Source organism: Natrix helvetica (genome assembly GCF_964273705.1).
Source record: "Natrix helvetica genome assembly, chromosome: 1".
In the NCBI taxonomy this organism is placed as follows: Eukaryota; Metazoa; Chordata; class Lepidosauria; order Squamata; family Natricidae; genus Natrix; species Natrix helvetica.
Genome location: NC_138548.1, coordinates 286,361,254 through 286,379,455, shown reverse-complemented (window position 1 = coordinate 286,379,455; position 18,202 = coordinate 286,361,254). Strand labels below are relative to the sequence as shown.

General features: G+C 40.3%; 1 protein-coding gene across 1 annotated transcript; it reads left to right on the top strand.

Moving 5' to 3' along the window:
• Positions 1–1,308: 1,308 nt before the first annotated feature.
• ATOX1 (antioxidant 1 copper chaperone) lies at positions 1,309–13,055 on the top strand. Its single transcript, XM_081934982.1, has 4 exons — positions 1,309–1,462; positions 7,125–7,200; positions 8,919–9,089; positions 12,801–13,055. The coding sequence occupies exons 1-3, from the start codon at positions 1,457–1,459 to the stop codon at positions 9,041–9,043; spliced, it is 207 nt and encodes a 68-aa protein (XP_081791108.1). The 5' UTR covers positions 1,309–1,456; the 3' UTR covers positions 9,044–9,089; positions 12,801–13,055.
• The last annotated feature ends 5,147 nt before the right edge of the window (positions 13,056–18,202 follow it).

The window sequence follows — 18,202 nt, the reverse complement described above, 5'->3', positions numbered from 1 at the left end:
GCTGACTAATTCTTGAGGAAGACAAAATAGAAAACCTGTGAGGGGCAACAGGAATATAACAGATGAAAATCCCGATCAGGCCCACAGTAACATTTGACAGGATGCAGTTGTATTAACAGTATTTTAGATTTTTCTTTTATTCCTTGCTATGGTTTTATATAATCATGTAAATAATACTTGGTATAAAAATAAATGTGACAATGGAGATACAAAGCAGTATTACCCACTCCAAAACAGGCACAAGTATTTAAAATTAAATGTATTTATTGGGACTTACCCTTGAATAAATCTGCTTTGGAAATTAATGTCATCAAAAGATTTTTAAACACTGAAGCACAACTCTGGGGAAAGCATGTTCCAGAGCAGGGCTCTTTGCAGTGTCAAGGTTGACAGGATGGAGTTTGGCCCACCTAGTGATGTCCACCATTTTGGCATCCAGCGTATATGCCTGCAGATATTTCCTATTACTATGTAGGTCCCACGAGGAGACCTTAGGCTCTTACATGGTATTTGGCCTGGTCAATTTTGGCAGAATGGAATCCTGGTAAAGAGTTCCATAGGTAACTACCAGCAGTTCTAATTGGGCCATATGAGTTAGGAATACAGCAATCTAAAAATCATTGGTATCCTGAGATGGCTTTTTGAACTCATTTGACATATTACTGACGTTGGTGGTTACTCTCACAAAACGGTTGCCAATTTCAAAACACCACTACCTCAGAAGGCAAACAAAGCCCTGCGCTTCAGTTTCCCTTTTTTAAAAAAAAATATCTGCAATGATGCTGCTCTGCAGCAATTTTGTTTTATTTTTTCCAGCATTTTTTGTTTTTTGTGTTGCTTTGTTCCAATCAAAAACGCGTTTACAAATTGCGTTGCTAAAGGCAAAGCCCTCGCAGATCCCGAGGAATTGTTCTGCGGTCTCACCATTGCTCTCCAGCGTCATGCTTCTCTATGAACATTGCTGAGCTGAGCGCCTTTAAAAAAAGGGAGAAAGAACCAACTGTTGGAGCTGGCTAGGGAATTCGCCGACTGCAGGTTTTTGATGTTTCCTTGCCTACAGAAGTCTGGCAGAAATATGGCTGTTCCGGAAAAGGGCACAAGTTGCCATGGCATACCTGGCTGTTGCTACTGGAACCAGTCCACCCAATCACCCCAAACTCCTTCCCCAGCCGGGCGCCCTCCCTCCAACTGAGGTGCTGCCTCGATCCCCACCCCCCCAAAAGGAATTTCTCCCTCTGCCGACACGAAGAACGCAGGGCGCCCCACTTCTTTCTCCCCGCCCTACCCACGCCTGCCCGGCTGCCAGCGACAGATTAGAAAGGAGGAGCCGCAGCGTCAGCGCTGGGAGGAGCGAGCTCGGGTCTGATCGGGTGCCCTTTTGCTTTGCTGGAACTGGGCGAGCAATCGGGCTAGCTGAGGAGAGCGAGCAAGAGAGAAGGTCTCTGGAGGAGCAGCCATGCCGGTAGGGGCTTGCCCACGCGTGAATCCGACACTCGGGATGGGGTGGCGAGGGAGAAAGGCCGAGCCCCCAGAGGGAGGCGCTGCAAAGGAAGTTGCCTGGCGATCCTTCTCGCTGTGTAGCGGCATCAGCCCTCCGGTGCCCCTCCGCTGTTTCCTATCTTTGGGAAGAAACTCTTCGCCTCTCTTTGGGAGACTCCCGTTTAGCTTATGCCCTGGTTTGATCCCCTACCTCTAAGTTCTCCTAAATCGCGTTGGGATTCCAGCAGGAAGGTTGACCCGGTGGCTACCCTGGGCGGGAGGATGGGCGAGGGGGATTGTCACAAGCCTTTGCTGTGGCCTTTGGATTCTCCTTCCCCGGGTTAATGTGGTCTAGAATTCCCCGAGTCTTAATACATCTACATCTAGGGCATCGGTTTGGGAAAGGCTTCTGGCAGCCTTTTTTTTCCCTTCAAAATTAGAATTAACATGAGGCATGTTGTGAGAAATTAGTCCTTTTGGACAACGGATTTTGTAGGTGTTTTTTAGACGTCACATTTGTATAATACCCCCTAACCTCAGGCTACCAACCAGCCCCAAAGGCTGTGAATCTCACCAAAGATTAACCAAATAATAATCATCATCATCATCTTCAGCATCATCTGGAAAATTGTGCTTGGATAAGCATCTTTCGCACACAATATACTGCACTTCATTTTTCTGTCTCTCATGCATAAGCATTCCGCAGGACAAATGAATCCTTGAATATGTGCTCATGGGTGTGGGTGTGTGTCCTGTTTAATACAATTTTCTCCAACTTGGTATTCTCCTGATGAGTTTCATCCTATCCTGAGAGTTTTAGCGCAACAAACGTGGCAGATCCAAATGACCTGTCACCAGGATTAGAAGAGAAGACTTAGCATCCTCCAGGAATATTTGAGAATTGTTCTCATAATTATTGACTATAAATTTCTATAAATACAGTATGCACCCTTCCTGGCTGTGTTCATCTAGAGCTAATGGTATGTCTTTGCTCCAATTCCATATGAAAGCATGTTTTTATAAAGCTGTCTAATTTGCCCCCATCTCCAGCTTCATGTGCCAATAAACTGCTTAATTCAAAGTACTATCATTAGTGTCATTGCAGGCCATTATGATGTATAGTAAATGAAATCTCTATCCATTGCTTTTTGCAGATAATTGTGGCCTTTCAAATAGAGCTGTTCTGGAGGCTTAAAATATGCTATATACGCTTAAAGTGTATATACATTATTAGAGTTATTAGACACATGAATAATATTCTCTTTACACAGCCATTTCATGATGGCAACTGCTGCATATAAAATAAACAGCAATTTCTAACTAGCCATGTACAGTACAAAACTTATGATAACTCCAATCATTCCTAGCTAGTAGTCGGTCTGGCTAGGAGTTCTTGTAATTAAGAGTATAATGCAGGAACATTGGTTTGGAGAATACTGTGTATGAATACTTCATTTGAGTATAACAACATCCTAGTTTGGTAAACCTGAAAATACTTTTTTTAAAGGGGAAATGAGCATTTGTAGAAGCACATAAACTGGACATAGGCTTCAGGTGATAGTGTTGAGTAATGATGGATTGGAATTAACTAACTGTATTATTATGACATTACTTCTTAGTTAAACTGGATTTCTGGGTTTGCATGACATGGACTGGCTTTGCACAATTCACAGAGATACAACATGGCTAATTACATTTTTGTCTATTTCATTCTGCAACCCAGCCTTGTATATTCTTACAACAGAGGTGGGAAAATTTAAAAAGTAGAAACTGCACTTAAACATTTTGGAAAAGAGGGGCAAGAACCACTCTGGATAAAGTGAAGACAGTTCAAGATTTATTGGTTTTTGTCCCTTGGTTTGGGGGATAGGAAATTTTAAGTTGTAATTTTTGGCTTGTTTGCTTGTTTTAACTGTGCTGAGACTGTTTGTGGACTTCAGCTTGTGTGTGTTGCTTGCCTTAAAATAGCAGGAAACCCCACCAATTTTCAATGGTTAATCCAGGGCTTGTCAAAAAAAAAACCTGTGGGACCAAGGATAACTCACCATGCTTTGAGATATTCATGGTAAAAGGAGCCATTCATTTCAACATGTTGACAAGTAGTAACATCTGAAGAACCTCCATCTTCTTGATCCTTCACAGTGCAATTATGCCCTGTAACTCTAATCTTTCCCTGTTGTTACAATAACTTTAGTTGTGTTTTTCCTCCATGAGGGAATTCCTCCATCTAATCAAGTGCTGGGATCTTAGAAAGCATTATAGTTCTTCTTCAGAACTTGTTCTTCAATACCACAACTGCAGTTTTATGTTTAGTTGGTTAGTAAACGGTTTGCATATTGCAAAATTAAGCCACTTGCCGCTTATATGGAAATGTCCTGGTGATTAACTGATGCAACAGATTAGCAGAGCCTGTTCTAGCTCATTTCCTATCCTTCCTCTGATCTTCCCACTGCCACCAAGTCTGGTTCAGATCCATAATCAGCACATTAAGTAGTTTATTGTTGCAGGAGCAGCAACAGTGAGAAAAAGTATTGATGGGTAAGGGAGGTTCATCCAATAATTGCAAGTCAAATCTTTCTGCCACTTCTGGCTAATCCAGGGTGATCCAAGTAGTATCTTGTTGCTTTGTGTGAGCTGGGGAATGAGGTTTGAGATTGTACTGAGGCAACAGAAGGACATAAAAGAGTGGCATTACTGAGGCCTATGTTCGTCCTTACTACACTGCTACTGGCAACTTCCCAGCTTTGTAAGGGACATGGAAGTGCGCATAGGACTACCCTATGCTTCCTCTACCCTTTTCTCCATCAGAACTTACAAACTAACCACCGTGTCTTTCTTTGGATAAAGGGTAGACGAAAGAAGTCATCACCTTTCCTCTGCTGATCCTGATGGACTGGCTGCATCATGGGCCTCCTTTTAAATAATGGGAGATGTGACCCTGAATAGTTTACACGGTCATATATAGCACTCACTGTCCATTGTAGTTCAGATTCTAGAATAGGAAACTTGACAGAGCCTCGTGGCACCTAAAAGATCAATCCAATACATCTGATTAATTGAGCTGATATCCATGAATACTTACCATACTTATGGAACTACCATAAATGTAATAACTTTTAGTTTTCCCGTACAGTACGTTCCTTGATCAGGCTCATAGAGTTGGAAGAGGCCATTTAAAACCAGTGGATGCAGTTAAAGTCTCTCTACCAGTTGACTGCCTATCTTCTGATTTGGTCAAATTGTTTTGGCCATTAGTAATTTCCCCTATTTAAGACCATTACTCTGGGTCTTGCATTGTGATATGAAAAAGGATGGTTCATGGCCTTCTGTACGCCAGCTGTTCAAAAACATGAAGAGTGCTCAATCTTTCCTTAAATTTCTTTTTATTTTTTTTAGTCTCTTGTGTAGGATTGAGTTTCCACCTCTTAGATTGTCTTTGTTCTCTTTTAAGAACCAATTCAAGAAAGAGCTGTCAAGTACAAGAAAGACAATGGACTGTTGGCATCTGTGATTTGGAAATTATACCCTCCTGTTGATTAAGCTTAAAACTTCATTTGCCTCTTTGCAGCTACATCATGTTGAGAGATCTTATTCCCCTTGTGATCCATAAAGAACGTTGGCTGAATATTTGTTAAACATAACTAAAGAAATTGAAGTGCAAGGTTTGGCGGATGGCTCAAATGCATAAATAAAGGCAAACTAAGAGTTTATTCTCATAGAAATTGAAAAGCAAAATAATGGAATTTTCAGGTGTTACATCAGTAAATCTCTGGTGTTCAGTCTGTCTCTTAGGGAAAACAAGCTAGACTCAGAGAATTGGCCCTGCTTATGGCATTAAGACTTGCATCCACTTCTGTCCACACATTCCTTAAGTTAGTCTGATTATGCATTTGGATATTCCACACTTTTCTCCAATTTCAATCTCTGAGAAATGCATTTGAAGTGTTACTTAAAAAACCGGTTAGTCCTTCTCAAAATTACTCGTACTTCTCTCCTTGACTACCTCCCTGTGCAACAAATTCTAGCAAGAGTGTACAAAAATCCCAGAGACAATTGGATAATTCTCCGAGGGCTGAGTTGTTTACAAAGAATGCAAGTTGTGATTCACACATTAAAGTGTGTGATCCTCTTGCTTCACTTTATCCATTCTTCTAATATACATTTCTACAGAGGTAGTACTGGTGTCAATTTAAGTCTATTCTATTTTCAGGACTGTGTTATACCACATGTGCAAAAATATTGACAGATTATGGTGGTCCTCAAAGATTATGCCTAATAAATTGCTGAAAGACTCATCCGTTTTCAAATATTTCCAGATTAGGTTCTGAAATTATCACCCTTCCATTATTCCAAGAGTTTTTTGTGTGACAGTATATTACAGTGATACCTCGGTACTCATCTTTAATTGGTTCTGGAAGGTGTGATGAGTACCAAACAAATTTTTCCCATGAGGAATAATATAGTGAGACACAACACCAACAAGTTCTAGTTTGTGCTTTGAGTACAAAAAAACCAAGGTATCAAGACAGAATTTTCGCATCAAAATTCAATGAGTTTCAAGTATCAAATTTGATGAGTTTCAAAGCAGTTGAGTACCAAGGTACCACTGTAAATGCATATATAAATAAATTGGAATTGAATTTTCATAGGTTCTAGATAGTGTAAGTAATGTTCTTGGGGTGCGAGGCTAGAACTGTATAATTTGGGGGGAAATGGTTATATAACGAATAAAAAATCCTTTCCTCCAAATATTTAGAATCATATGGAGCAGTGGCCCCCATCCTTTTGGGCACCAGGGATCGGTTCCATGGAGAGAGGTTTTTCCGTGGACTGGAGTGGGTGTGGTTTCATGTGATGCTTGCATCCTGCAGATGAGGCTTTACTTGTTTGCTCTGCTGGGTTTCTGGCATGCCACGAACCAGTGCTAGTTCACAGACTAGGGGTTGGGGACCCCTGATATAGAGATAGCATGGATAAGAAGGGGACATGATCAAGTGCATAGTGTGGACAAAGTAGATATAAAGAGGACTTTTAGGGTCAGGCACTATAACTGAAGGAGACACAAATGGAAATACTTTTTCATTCTCTGAAAACTTTCGAATACAAGATGTCATGATGGCTACCCTGGAGTTGCTTTAAAAGTAGACTTGATTGTTTGGATATACTGTTTGTTCAGGGACCTGTTCAGGGAGAAACACTGGGTTCATCATAGGGAAGGTAAAGACACGTTTTGGATATCAGCCAGCAGCATGTTGTTTCTATTTTTTGCAACTCAGCCTGATTGATTGATTGAATGAATTAATGAAAGTAAATGTTATTTTGCTTATCATTGTATTTTTAAAAGTAATGCATTTATCATTTGAAACCTAACACTTAAAATTAGAGCAAATTATGTTTGCATGTTTATGTTCGCTAGAGTGAAGATTTGTGAAGATTCTTGGTTAACACAATATTTAATTGTGCTCTGCGTTGTACACGCAATTTAGACCCCAATGTTTCTAGCATGTGCTCGCCCATCACATTCGCAGCCTGGTTTCGAAGGACTCAAGACCCGATAGTGGGCTGCGGCCCAGGGGTTGGGGGACCCCTGATTTAAACAATGATGCGTTTCAGTAATCTTACCATTTTACTTCTTGTGATTTCAGAAACGTGAGTTCTTCGTGGATATGACCTGTGAAGGATGCCTCAATGCTGTTACCCGTGTTCTCAACAAACTTGGAGGTGAGAGAAACTTGGCAGACTCTAATATTTAAACCAGACTTTCCAACTGTTCTTGCTTGGAACACTTAAGAGTTCAGCTCATAACCTTATCTAGGAAAACTGACATTGGGAACATGGATCTAAGCAGTGAAGACTTCTGAAATGGCTGCTCATATGAGGTGGAGAGAACTCTCTTGCTAGAAGGGCAGAAATTAGAAGAACAGCTGGTGTGTGTGCCCATAGAGAGGGCTTTGCTTGCCACTTCTGGCACCTGTGCCATAGGTTCGCCATCAAAACCCTATACAGAATATCCTTCCATGTTCAGAATTAAATAAAGGCCTTATGAATTTGATTTGGTGAAATGCACTAAGAAGCCTCATGTTCTCTGTTTTGTATGTAAACATGTATTTATGCTATGATTAAGGTGGATCAAATGGGTGCACAGGTAGTCCTCGAGTTACAACCATTCATTTGGTGATTTTCAAAGTTACAACAGCATTGAAAAAAGTGGATTATGAACTGTTTTCACAGTTACAACCATTGCAGCATCCCCACAGTCACATGATGAGAAATTAGGTGCTTGAAAAACCAATATGTACCTCTTGGTTTTCATGGCTGCAGCATCCTGGGATCATGTGATTGCCATTTGCAACCTTTTCAACTGGCTTCCAACAAGCACAGTCAATGCGGGAGCTGGAATCATATAATGACCACATGATTCACTTAACAACCGTGGCAGAACAGATCATAAAATCTTATCTAACAACTGCCTTGCTTAGCAGCAGAAATTGTGGTTGAGAACTACCTGTATCATTATGCACATTCATCATTTTTGACATATTGTAATATGGTTCATTTAACCATATGTCTAGATAGAGAGGTGTTGTCTTCTTTTCTAGGCAATATACATAGTTTCTTTCAAATTTTGGAAAATATGTAAGTAAGAAATATGTAAGTCGTCTGTAGCATTTTATACTGTTATCCTGGAAAATCTGCATATTTTTTTCCCCAGAAACACTGGAGAATGTGCACACTTCAGCAGAAGTCCAGTGATAATGTTGTACTTTGACCATGCATTAAGCAAGCTCTCCAAGTAACTTTGGTAATTTGACAAATCAGCTAGGTGTTATTAGGTCAGTATATTCTGTTTGCAAGCAATGTTGGGCAACTTTAAATAAATCAATACCTCTTAAGTGCAATCCAACATTACTTTGCACATTATGCCCATGTATCCAAATAGATAAATAAACCATTCTATATTGTAGTAAGGCATGGAAATTAACTATAATTTTGATTAGTCAGATATTTATACTCTTAAAGGACAGTTTTATTTCAAGAAAGATGTGCCATTCCCTAAATCCTTAATACAGGGTTGGGAACTGGGTTGTGGAAATGGTGGGTGAGTACACACATGAGAACCTGCATTTGTGAAAGCCACACAAAACTATCCCCTCTTCCTCCCTCCACTGCCACCATCACCTCCACTGGTCCACTGAACCAGAAAGGATGGAACAGCTATCTTAATACACACGGAATAACAGAGCTGGAAGGAACGTTGGAGGTCTTCTAGTCCAACCCTCCGCTCAAGCACGAGGCCCTATTTACCATTTCAGACAAGTGGCTATCCAATCTCTTCTTAAAAACCTCCAGTGATGGAACTCCCACAGCTTCTGAAGCTGGTTTATTGTTCCCACTGTTGGGTGAGAAATACCATGCCTGTTATTTCTTTCCTCTCTCAGATGTTCAGTTTGAAATCGACCTACCCAACAAGAAAGTGAGCATTGATTCTACGCACAGTGTTGATACATTGTTGGACACCCTGAAGAAAACTGGGAAAAATACCTCCTATCTCGGAGAAAAATAAACACTTAGAGAACTGTTGCTGATTGGGCTCTTTTACTTTAACAAAGGTCAGTTGTCAGAATTATTTAAAAACTGCTCTCTAGAGCAGAACTGAATATGATGTAAAATGTGCTGGAATAGCAGCCTCAGGTGGTAATAAAATATATTGATCGGATGTTCGTTTTGTGAAGACTAACTCTACTGTCTCCTGCTTCAGATTAGCAGAAATAAAAGGAGTTCGATGTGAAAGAATTCATGTCATATTTTTATATGTGTGGTACTTCCCAAGAGGAGAGACTTTGCATCACCACACCATCCCTAGCACAAAAGGCAAAATAGTTGTATTAGTTATAGCTGGACTTGTGTTGGAGCTTTGAAGCTGTGAACACACAGGAAGTATCCAGACTAAGCCTGATCCAGCAGATTGCTGAGCAAACAGCTAGGGCTGCACATATCTTGCCTTTTAGGAGGAGTTAAATCTGTCCAACAACCAGTTTGGTAAGATGGAGGAGCAACTTAATCAGGTGTCCTCTTTTCCCAAAAATCTTACAGCATGATCTGTTTTCTTTCCAAATTCTGCCGTTGTGCAGGAATGACTACAGAAGTATGTATGCAGCAGCCATTCATCTCCACAAGGAGAAGTGTTTAGGCCCTATGTTTATTTAATTTTAATTTATTTGTTACAATACTTTGTAGGCATCCTAAAAAGAAAAGTACCCTTTCAGAGAACTGGAGACTGTGCAGACAGCATTGCTATAAGATTCAGCTAACCACAGCTCATTTTTTCAGTCTTACCTTCTCTTTGGTAAAACTGATTTTATACACTTTCCTAGCACTCCACCTCTTCTGGCCACATCAAGTCTCTTTCCACATCCAGCCAGAGCATAAAGCTAAAATTTTGGTAAACTCAAACGGGCTTTGCCAAAATATAAACCTGTCTTACATGAACCGAACTTATTCTTTTAATTAGATGAAGCACATCCTTCCTCCCTTGTACTTTCATCTTAAATGAGTTGAGCTTCAGGTTACAATTACAGATTGAACACTTTTCCTTACGTGGGGAAGAAATGAGTGGGTTGTATACAAACCAAGATGAAGTCACCCAGTCAAATAGGGACAAAAGCATCATAGAACAAAGTGTCTTAAGAGTCTTATGGAAGGCAAGAAAAGAAGGGGCTATACGTACTTCTTGGGAAATCATGTTCTAGAGCCGTGATGGCGACCCTATGGCATGCATGCCTGAAGTGGCATGCAGAGCCATGCCACCTGGCACAGGCAGTGTTACCGTTCCTCTTCTGGGTTTCTGCCACGCATGCACGCGCGACAGTCAGCTGACCTTCTTGCATGTGGCAGTGCTGGAAACTTGGAAGACCTGGTTTTCCGCTTTCCAGCGTGAGCATGCACGTCAACCAGCTGATCATCATGTGCACATGCATGTGCCAGAAACCGGAAGTTCATTTTCCAGTGAGTGCATGTCCCCTAGGCAGCTCCTCTTCCGGGTTGCGGCCCAGAGGAGTGCATGAAGTGCGCACATGCTCCCTTTTCAGCACCATCATTGTTCTGGAGCATGGGAACCACTACAGAGATGGCCCAAATCCCATGAACCCCTTTCATGGAAGGAGAACTCTTACTGGGCCTTCTTGAGATGATTGGGCTAAATCAGGGGTGTCCAAACTTTTTGCGAGGAGGGCCAGATTTGGTGAGGTGAAAATGTGTGGGGCCGATCATTCAGCCTGACATTCTTTGAACCCTTAACATTAAATGTGAATTAACTACCGTATTTTTCAGAGTATAAGACGCACCAAGATTTTGAAGAGGCAAATTTAAAAAAAAGTTTTTACACTCTCCCACGAAAATGGGCCTTTTTTTTAAAGGGCATGAATGGCCTTTAAGAGGCTTCTAGAGTGCTCCTGGGGGCTAGGGGGGGGCAAAGTTGAGCAAAAAATGGCCCGTTTTTTGCTCATTTATGCCCTCCACAGCCCCCAGGAGCACTCTGAAAACCTCCTAAAGGCTATGCACAGCCATTTTGGTGAAGGGGGCAGAGTTTTGGGAGTCAAAAAATGCTGTATTCAGTGTATAAGATGCACCCAGATTTTTAGCCTCTTTTTTGAGGGGAAAAAGATGCATCTTTATACTTCGAAAAATACGGTATTTTATGAAAGACTAAACAAATAACTCCAGTGGGGAGAAGGGCTGCTTGAAATTTGAAGAAGGGTCACATTTGGCCCCCGGGCCGCACTTTGGACATGCCTGGGCTAAATGGACAAAGTCAGCTTTTACAAAATAGTGCTTATTCCCAAACATTACAAAACAGCGTGTTGGGCGTTGTAGGTAACTCATTAGCACTAACTATGAATTGGACCTGTTTGTTTGTTTGTTTGTTTGTTTGGATTTATACCTGGAAGCTTAGGTAGCCAGTGCAGCAACTTCAAAATCAATGTTACCCTGTAATGGTGATGTTGCCTTGCCATATTACATTCTGCACCAAGTTGTTTCCAAGGGCTGCCCCAAGCAGAGCACATACTAGTAATCCAAACAAATGGACTTTATATTTCTATCTTAGTGGATTTTTTTTTTACAGAGATATCAGTAGGATCCGCTGCTGTGAAGCATGTCTTTTTTTAAAAAAATATTTTTGCAGGAATGTGGATAGGGTGTGGTGGTGGCAGAAGTAATTTATTGTGTTATAAGCCATAAGACATGCTTCCCATCTACACTGAGTTTTGATAGTTACCAATTGGAGTATATATCTATGGAGATTCTCAGTCATCCAGGTCATGGTTTTCCCAAAGGTGTTTTTTAAAAAAAAGAGGCAACTTGACTTACTGGTTTGAAGAAGCTTCTTGGATTAGAAGCAAAATGAGAAGTGAAATGTCTTCAAAGAAAACCAGTAAGTCCAGTTGCCTCATGAAAACAAGCACATATTAGGACGTACTGGAGTAGTTAAAGTAAAGGGTGAAGTTTTAAAAGTAAAGTCAGAAATAGGAACATTCAAAACACAGCAAAAGAGAAACAATAGTTTCTAATTTCACCAAATAGCACCAAAGGATGCTACCATGTTTGCCCGAAAATAAGGCAGGGTCTTATTATCACATCTGATCTTTTAAATGTGGCAAGGCTTTAGTTTCGGGGAAACACGGTATCTGGGAGGTCTTATTTTCAGGGAAGCAGGGTATTATTAAGCAATTCAAGGGGATTGTATTAACATCAATTACTGCTGCTATGAGGAACCGCTGTGCTTATTTTGTATCCATTTACAGGTAGTCTTCAACTTGCGACCATTTGCTTAGTGACCATTTGAAGTTGCAATGGCACTGAAAAAAGTGACTTGTGCGCATTTTTCACATGACCATTGCAGTATTCCTGTGGTCACATGATCAAAATTTGAACCCTTGGCAACTGGCATGTATTCATGTGTTTGCCGTACACTGGGGTCATGTGCTCAACTTTTGCAACCTTCTGACAAGCAAAATCAACGGGGAAGCCAGATTCATTTAACTACTGGGATACTGGCACATCAACTGCAATGAGTCACTTAACAACTGTGGCAAGAAAGATCGTAAAATGGGGCTAAGTTGACTCAACAACTGTCTTGCTTAGCAACTAAAATGTTGGGCTCAATTATGATCATAAGTCGAGGACTACCTATATAGTGTGAATGTATGGGTATTTTAAATTCTGATAATGGTATCACAAATTTGCTTAAAGTAGATGTGTTACGTAGTTCCACCAGCAGGTGGAGATCATGTCTAATTCTTTTACTTCCTCTGGTTTTCCAGCAATGCTTTTAACGTGGCTTCAGTAAGAAGGCAATTACTTCTACTCCCATCAATCCTATTCCTTTGACTGCAGTTGCCTGGCCAGATGTTGGAAAAGAGAGAAAGGGCGGGAAGAAAACAGCTTTCCTTGGGGAAAAGGACTAAGAGAAAATGTGACCCCAGATGGCCCAAGTCTCTTTCCACAAACGTAACGCTTATGCATTCTTCTTTTATGATCTTGTAATAAAGCAAGGAGCTGTTCCTATTTTCATGTAACAGTCTTGACTCCGTGCATTTCTTCAGGAGCAACCAGTAGCCTTTAAAAGAAGCAAGTTGGTTTGATTTATATTCACCTGTATTCCAAGGCAGGCTTTTCCAAACTCGTGCCCAACAAATGGCTATGATGCTAGAGATGGTGAAGAATGTCAAATATTCTTGAGAATCTCAAATTGCAGAAGGATATATAGGAATGTGCCAGGGCCAAATTGAGCCGATGTAGTTTTTACATCCACTCTTAACTATACTTCCCTTTCAATACAAATAGGGCTTCCCTTCCTCCCTCCCTTCCTTTTCTGCAAATTATATATCCACTCATTTCAACAGCACCTCTGGGTGGCTTACAAACAATATACAATTATCAGCAGAAAAAATAAATTTAATGGTTTTATATATTAATCCCCAACTAAAACCAAAACTTGTACTAATTGATGAACATGGTAGATTTCCTGAGGCAGAAGTTAATTTGCATGGAACTAAGACTTGGGTCTTCTGCCAACCTAGTAGTTCGAAAGCATGTAAAAATGCAAGTAGAAAAATAGGAACCACCTTTGGTGGGAAGGTAACAGCATTCCGTGCGCCTTCCGCATTTAGTCATGCCGGCCACATGACCAAGGAGATATCTTCGGACAGCACTGGCTCTTAGGCTTTGAAACGGAGATGAGCACTGCCCCCTAGAGTCGGGAACAACTAGCACATATGTGTGAGGGAAACCTTTACCTTTAAGACGGGTATTGGGAATTTATGCCTCAGATGATGATAATAAATTATAGATATTAATTATTTTCTTTAGAAAATTAATGTTGGATAATAGATGAAAATTGAGTGATTTTCCCCCACAGCTGGGTCGAACTTCTGAGGGGAAAAATCTCTAAAATAACCCTTGCACACATAGGCAAAGTTGGAATCCTGACAGTACCATGCTTCAGATTTTGTAAATAGCCAGGTTCTTCAGAGACAGCCATAAAACCATTTCATAAGTTAAACAAGGAAAAAAATCTAAACATATTTTCAACATTCACATCAGAAGGATAACCAAGCGATGTCTCCTTACATCTTCAGTTCACTGAATGAAGCATAACAAAAGAATAAGATAAGCATAACATTTTCTAACTTTATTATCAAGAAATTCTTTTCTTGGGGGTTCCATCTACATTCCAAGTCCTCTGCATTTCTGACAGTTTTCAATTTAATCTTTCTTGAATTGTATTGTTTGGAGCAGAGTCCTAAATTTATCATTGCAGGGTTATGAGAAAGTTTAATCTTCTTTGAAATATTTGTGGTTCGTGGCCTTGCAATGTGTGAGAAACCCTGTTCTTTTATCATTGTTATGTCTAGCTGTGCTTTTCTAAAATCTCTGTTGAGGTAATAATAAGGTTTTTTTAAATATGCATTGGTATGTCCTCCTTGTTTTAGTATTTCTCCTTTTCAATGGCTATCAGGATAAAGTCTTATTAGAACCAGAGGTTCCCTATTTAAATAATACAACTCCTGGCTTCCATTAATACATTCATCAACTCCTTGAGATCATCTACATTCAGTCAGATCTGTAGCATCCTTCTGTTTCTCTTACTTTGACAAACAACGAACATATCTATTATTTTTTTTCATTCACTTAGCAATTCATGGCCTTCACTGTTCACCACTGTTGTATTGCAAGCTTTAATCTTCCATATAGTCATGCATAGAACAGAATATATGTAACTCAGGGCTGATCTGTGGAGCCCATGGTGCTCTCTGCAGTTTCTTGCTTGCAGATATTTCAGGTAACATCATCAAGTAATGTAACAGCTGATTATATTACCTAACTGGGTAATGAAATGTCGGCAACAATCAACCAAGCTCAGTACCAAGGGCTCCCTCATAGTCATCAGGAGATGGATCCATTCACCTCTACCTCCCATCAGAGCTTTAGATATAATTAAGATAGCATGCAGAAAGACAGAGAAGATATCTAGGTTACCCATTCCTCAAGCAGCACATCTTGCTACTACTAAGGACAATACTGGTCAGTTTGGTTAGAGATGGATCTTTTGTGTATAGTTACTCAACAGCCTTAGGAAAAGATAAAGTGTGCACAAGGAAGTCAGTTCTTCCATCTAAGTTACATTCTGAAATGGAACAAAGGAGAATATCCATCCAGCCATGATCAGCCACATTCCATACTCCACTTAGTCCGCCACTCACCTGCTCTTTTCAAAGCATTCTGACTCATGAAGAATTTATGGACATTTAAAACTATTTTATAAAACTGCAGGTGGCCTAACATTACCTCAATGGATTTGTTGTTGTCTTTTTTTCTTATGGTCAGCAAAGCTACTGCTGCATTTTTTTTCTTTGAAATTTAACGATATTATTGCAAGGCTTAAGAGGACAATTTATGTGGCACACAGAGAACATTTTTGACCACTGGTCTCCAATCCACAACCCAATGTTTTCTTCTCTAAATTGGTACCTTACTCTACTTGTCAAGCTAGCTGAGCATTTGAGTTGAAGAAACAGCATGGCTAGAGTTTTGGTGAAGGTTTTCTATAGTTCTTTCTATTGGCAGAACAAAACTGCGAGCCAAAAACAGTTGGCACCTTCAATAAATCATAGAGTTTTTATGTTCAGTCCTGCCATCTTTTGTGTACAATAAGTCTCAGTAGATGATATGCTTAAAAACTGAAATTAATACTGCACTCTGCAAGCAAGCTGAAAATCTAGCTAATAGCTAAGAGATCTCCTGAGGTATTGGAACAGTGGTGGGATTCATTTTTTTTTACTACTGGTTCTGTGGGCGTGGCTTGGTGGGCGTGGCAGGGGAAGGATACTGTAAAATCTCTATTCCCACCCCACTCCAGGGCAAGGTTACTGCAAAATTCCCATTTCTTCCCAATCAGCTTGGACTCGGGAGGCAGCGAATAAATGGGGGCCAGTCATGGTGGTATTTACCGGTTCTCCAAATTACTCAAACTTTCCACTACCAGTTCTCCAGAACTGGTCGGAACCTGCTGAATACCACCTCTGGATCAGAAGATATGTTGTTGCTTGGAAACATATATATGCAGTATTTCTATCATAGCAGTATACATTGCCAAATAGGAAATGTGAAATCAATAAAAATAAGGTTACAATCAGAAAGATGCATCTCTTTTTTACTCTCTCTATTCACAATTCCCTCCTCTCTCCACTCTATCTAATCCTAACCCAACAATAGCATTTTGAGTTCAATGATTTTCCCCAGCTTTGTGTGCTCTAAATGTATTGGGACTTCAGTTTCCAAATTCCCCATCCAGCATTACAAAATCCTGGAGCTGATCCATTGGACAAACTGATTTAAATGCTTATTTTAGAGCATCACTTTTCAGGACAGATACACATAGAAAAGACTTAGAAGTGAAGTATCAAGATTGAAGTAGTTCTTGTATGTTTATTCTAAGCATTTATTTCTAAATCTCTGCCAATAATGAAAAGTAGCTCACTTAAACAAGTAAGCTGTAGTTACAATAATGAAAAGCAGCTAAAATAAACATGCTGAGAATTTCAGTTGTACGAGTTAAAACATGGTTTTGCATGTCACACTCATAACGCTGTGAATCTCATCCAACTGGTGCCCTAAATGAGGGAACTCCTCTTTCATAAGATTGGCCTTGGATCCTTTTAAAGGAGGAAGAGGAGATATTCAGAGGCCTTATTAATGTAGATGTTCAGAAGCCTTATTCATTTTAAGCTTAGCAATAATATTTTCTAAAATGTAACCTAAAGGAGACATCTATTCATCCCAAGTTCTACCCATTCTTCTTTAAATGCCAATGAGAGAGTTGCTTTTAAGGTTCTTGCCTTCTCTCTATTCCCTCCCCTCCAAATCATAGTAATCCAAAAATGAAACGCTGGCCATCTGGCAAGAGACATCCTGCTTACTCTTTTTAGAAGTGATTCTATGTGTAATTGACTCTTGTGGTTGATAAGCAAGGGGGTTTCTGGAAGGAGGGGAGTTGGAGCACTACTACCTAAGTAAGAGCAGCTAAAAAAAAATCGCCATCCATAAATTAGATTGTTAAAGAATAACCCTTTGAAAAAGGAAACTAGAAATGTATTTATGTGTTTGTTTATTTTGTGCACATTGCTATCAGCCAGCCCTTCTTGGCCCTTTACAACACTGCTTCATTGGGGGATGGGTGTGTGAGGAGGGGAGCATTCCTAGAAGGGATAGGTAAAGGAAGCCATAAATATACACCAAGATTATATATTCACCCAAGACACAAAGATCAACCCACTTGCCCAGCTAAAGCAAGAAGGTACTTGGGAAAGTATTTAAAGCAAAAAGAGAAAAGGAAAATGCATTTTGATGACAAGACATGGTTATGCCTACAAAAATCAGAATCAAGCAGTCGATGGTTTTCCCTGTAACGCTCCATGGAAGTTAAAGATAGACTTTGGAAAAGCTGGACTGGATACTATTCTTGCCTTTGAACTTCGATGCTCAAGGCTCCTAAAAATATCCTAGATAGCCAAGAAAACAGATAAATGGATCAAAAACAACTCCAGAATTCTCACTTGATCTAACTACGGTAGGTGAAGTATCATATTTTGAACAAACAGTATTATGTGAAGACCAGGTTCCCTCGCGAAGGCTCTACTGCTGGGAAGGGTGAAGAGAAAGAGAAGAAGAGGACAACCAGCAGCACCATATTACTTAGCAATGGGTACACTACTATAAGACCTGCATGGCCAGTCTGGGAGCATTATCCTGGAAAAGGTGTAACTGTGTGGTCATTAAGAGTTAAGACTGACTTGATGGTACATAATAGTGGTGGGTTTCAAAAAAAATTAGAACCTCTTTTGTAGGTGTTGCCTGCTTTGTGGGAGTGGCTTGTCGGCCATGTGACTGGGTGGGGGTGGTTTGGCAGCCATGTGACCAAGTGGGCATGGCCAACTTGAAAATATGGTGAAACTCACTTAACAACGCTCTTACTTAGCAACCAAAATGTTGCCTCAGAAACTCTGGCATTTGAAGTATGCAAGTCTTAAAGCTGTCCAGTTATAAGACCCTTGCACCCCAACCCTTTAGAAAAAAAACCCCAGGGGTGTTCAAACTTGACAGCTTTAATAATTGTGGACTTCAACTCCCAGAATTCCTCCTCCGGTCATGTTGGCTCAGGAAC

Coding starts and splice junctions, on each gene's coding strand:
- ATOX1 (XM_081934982.1), top strand. Junction 7,201..8,918: donor TGTTCTCAACAAACTTGGAG/GTGAGAGAAACT, acceptor TTCCTCTCTCAG/ATGTTCAGTTTGAAATCGAC.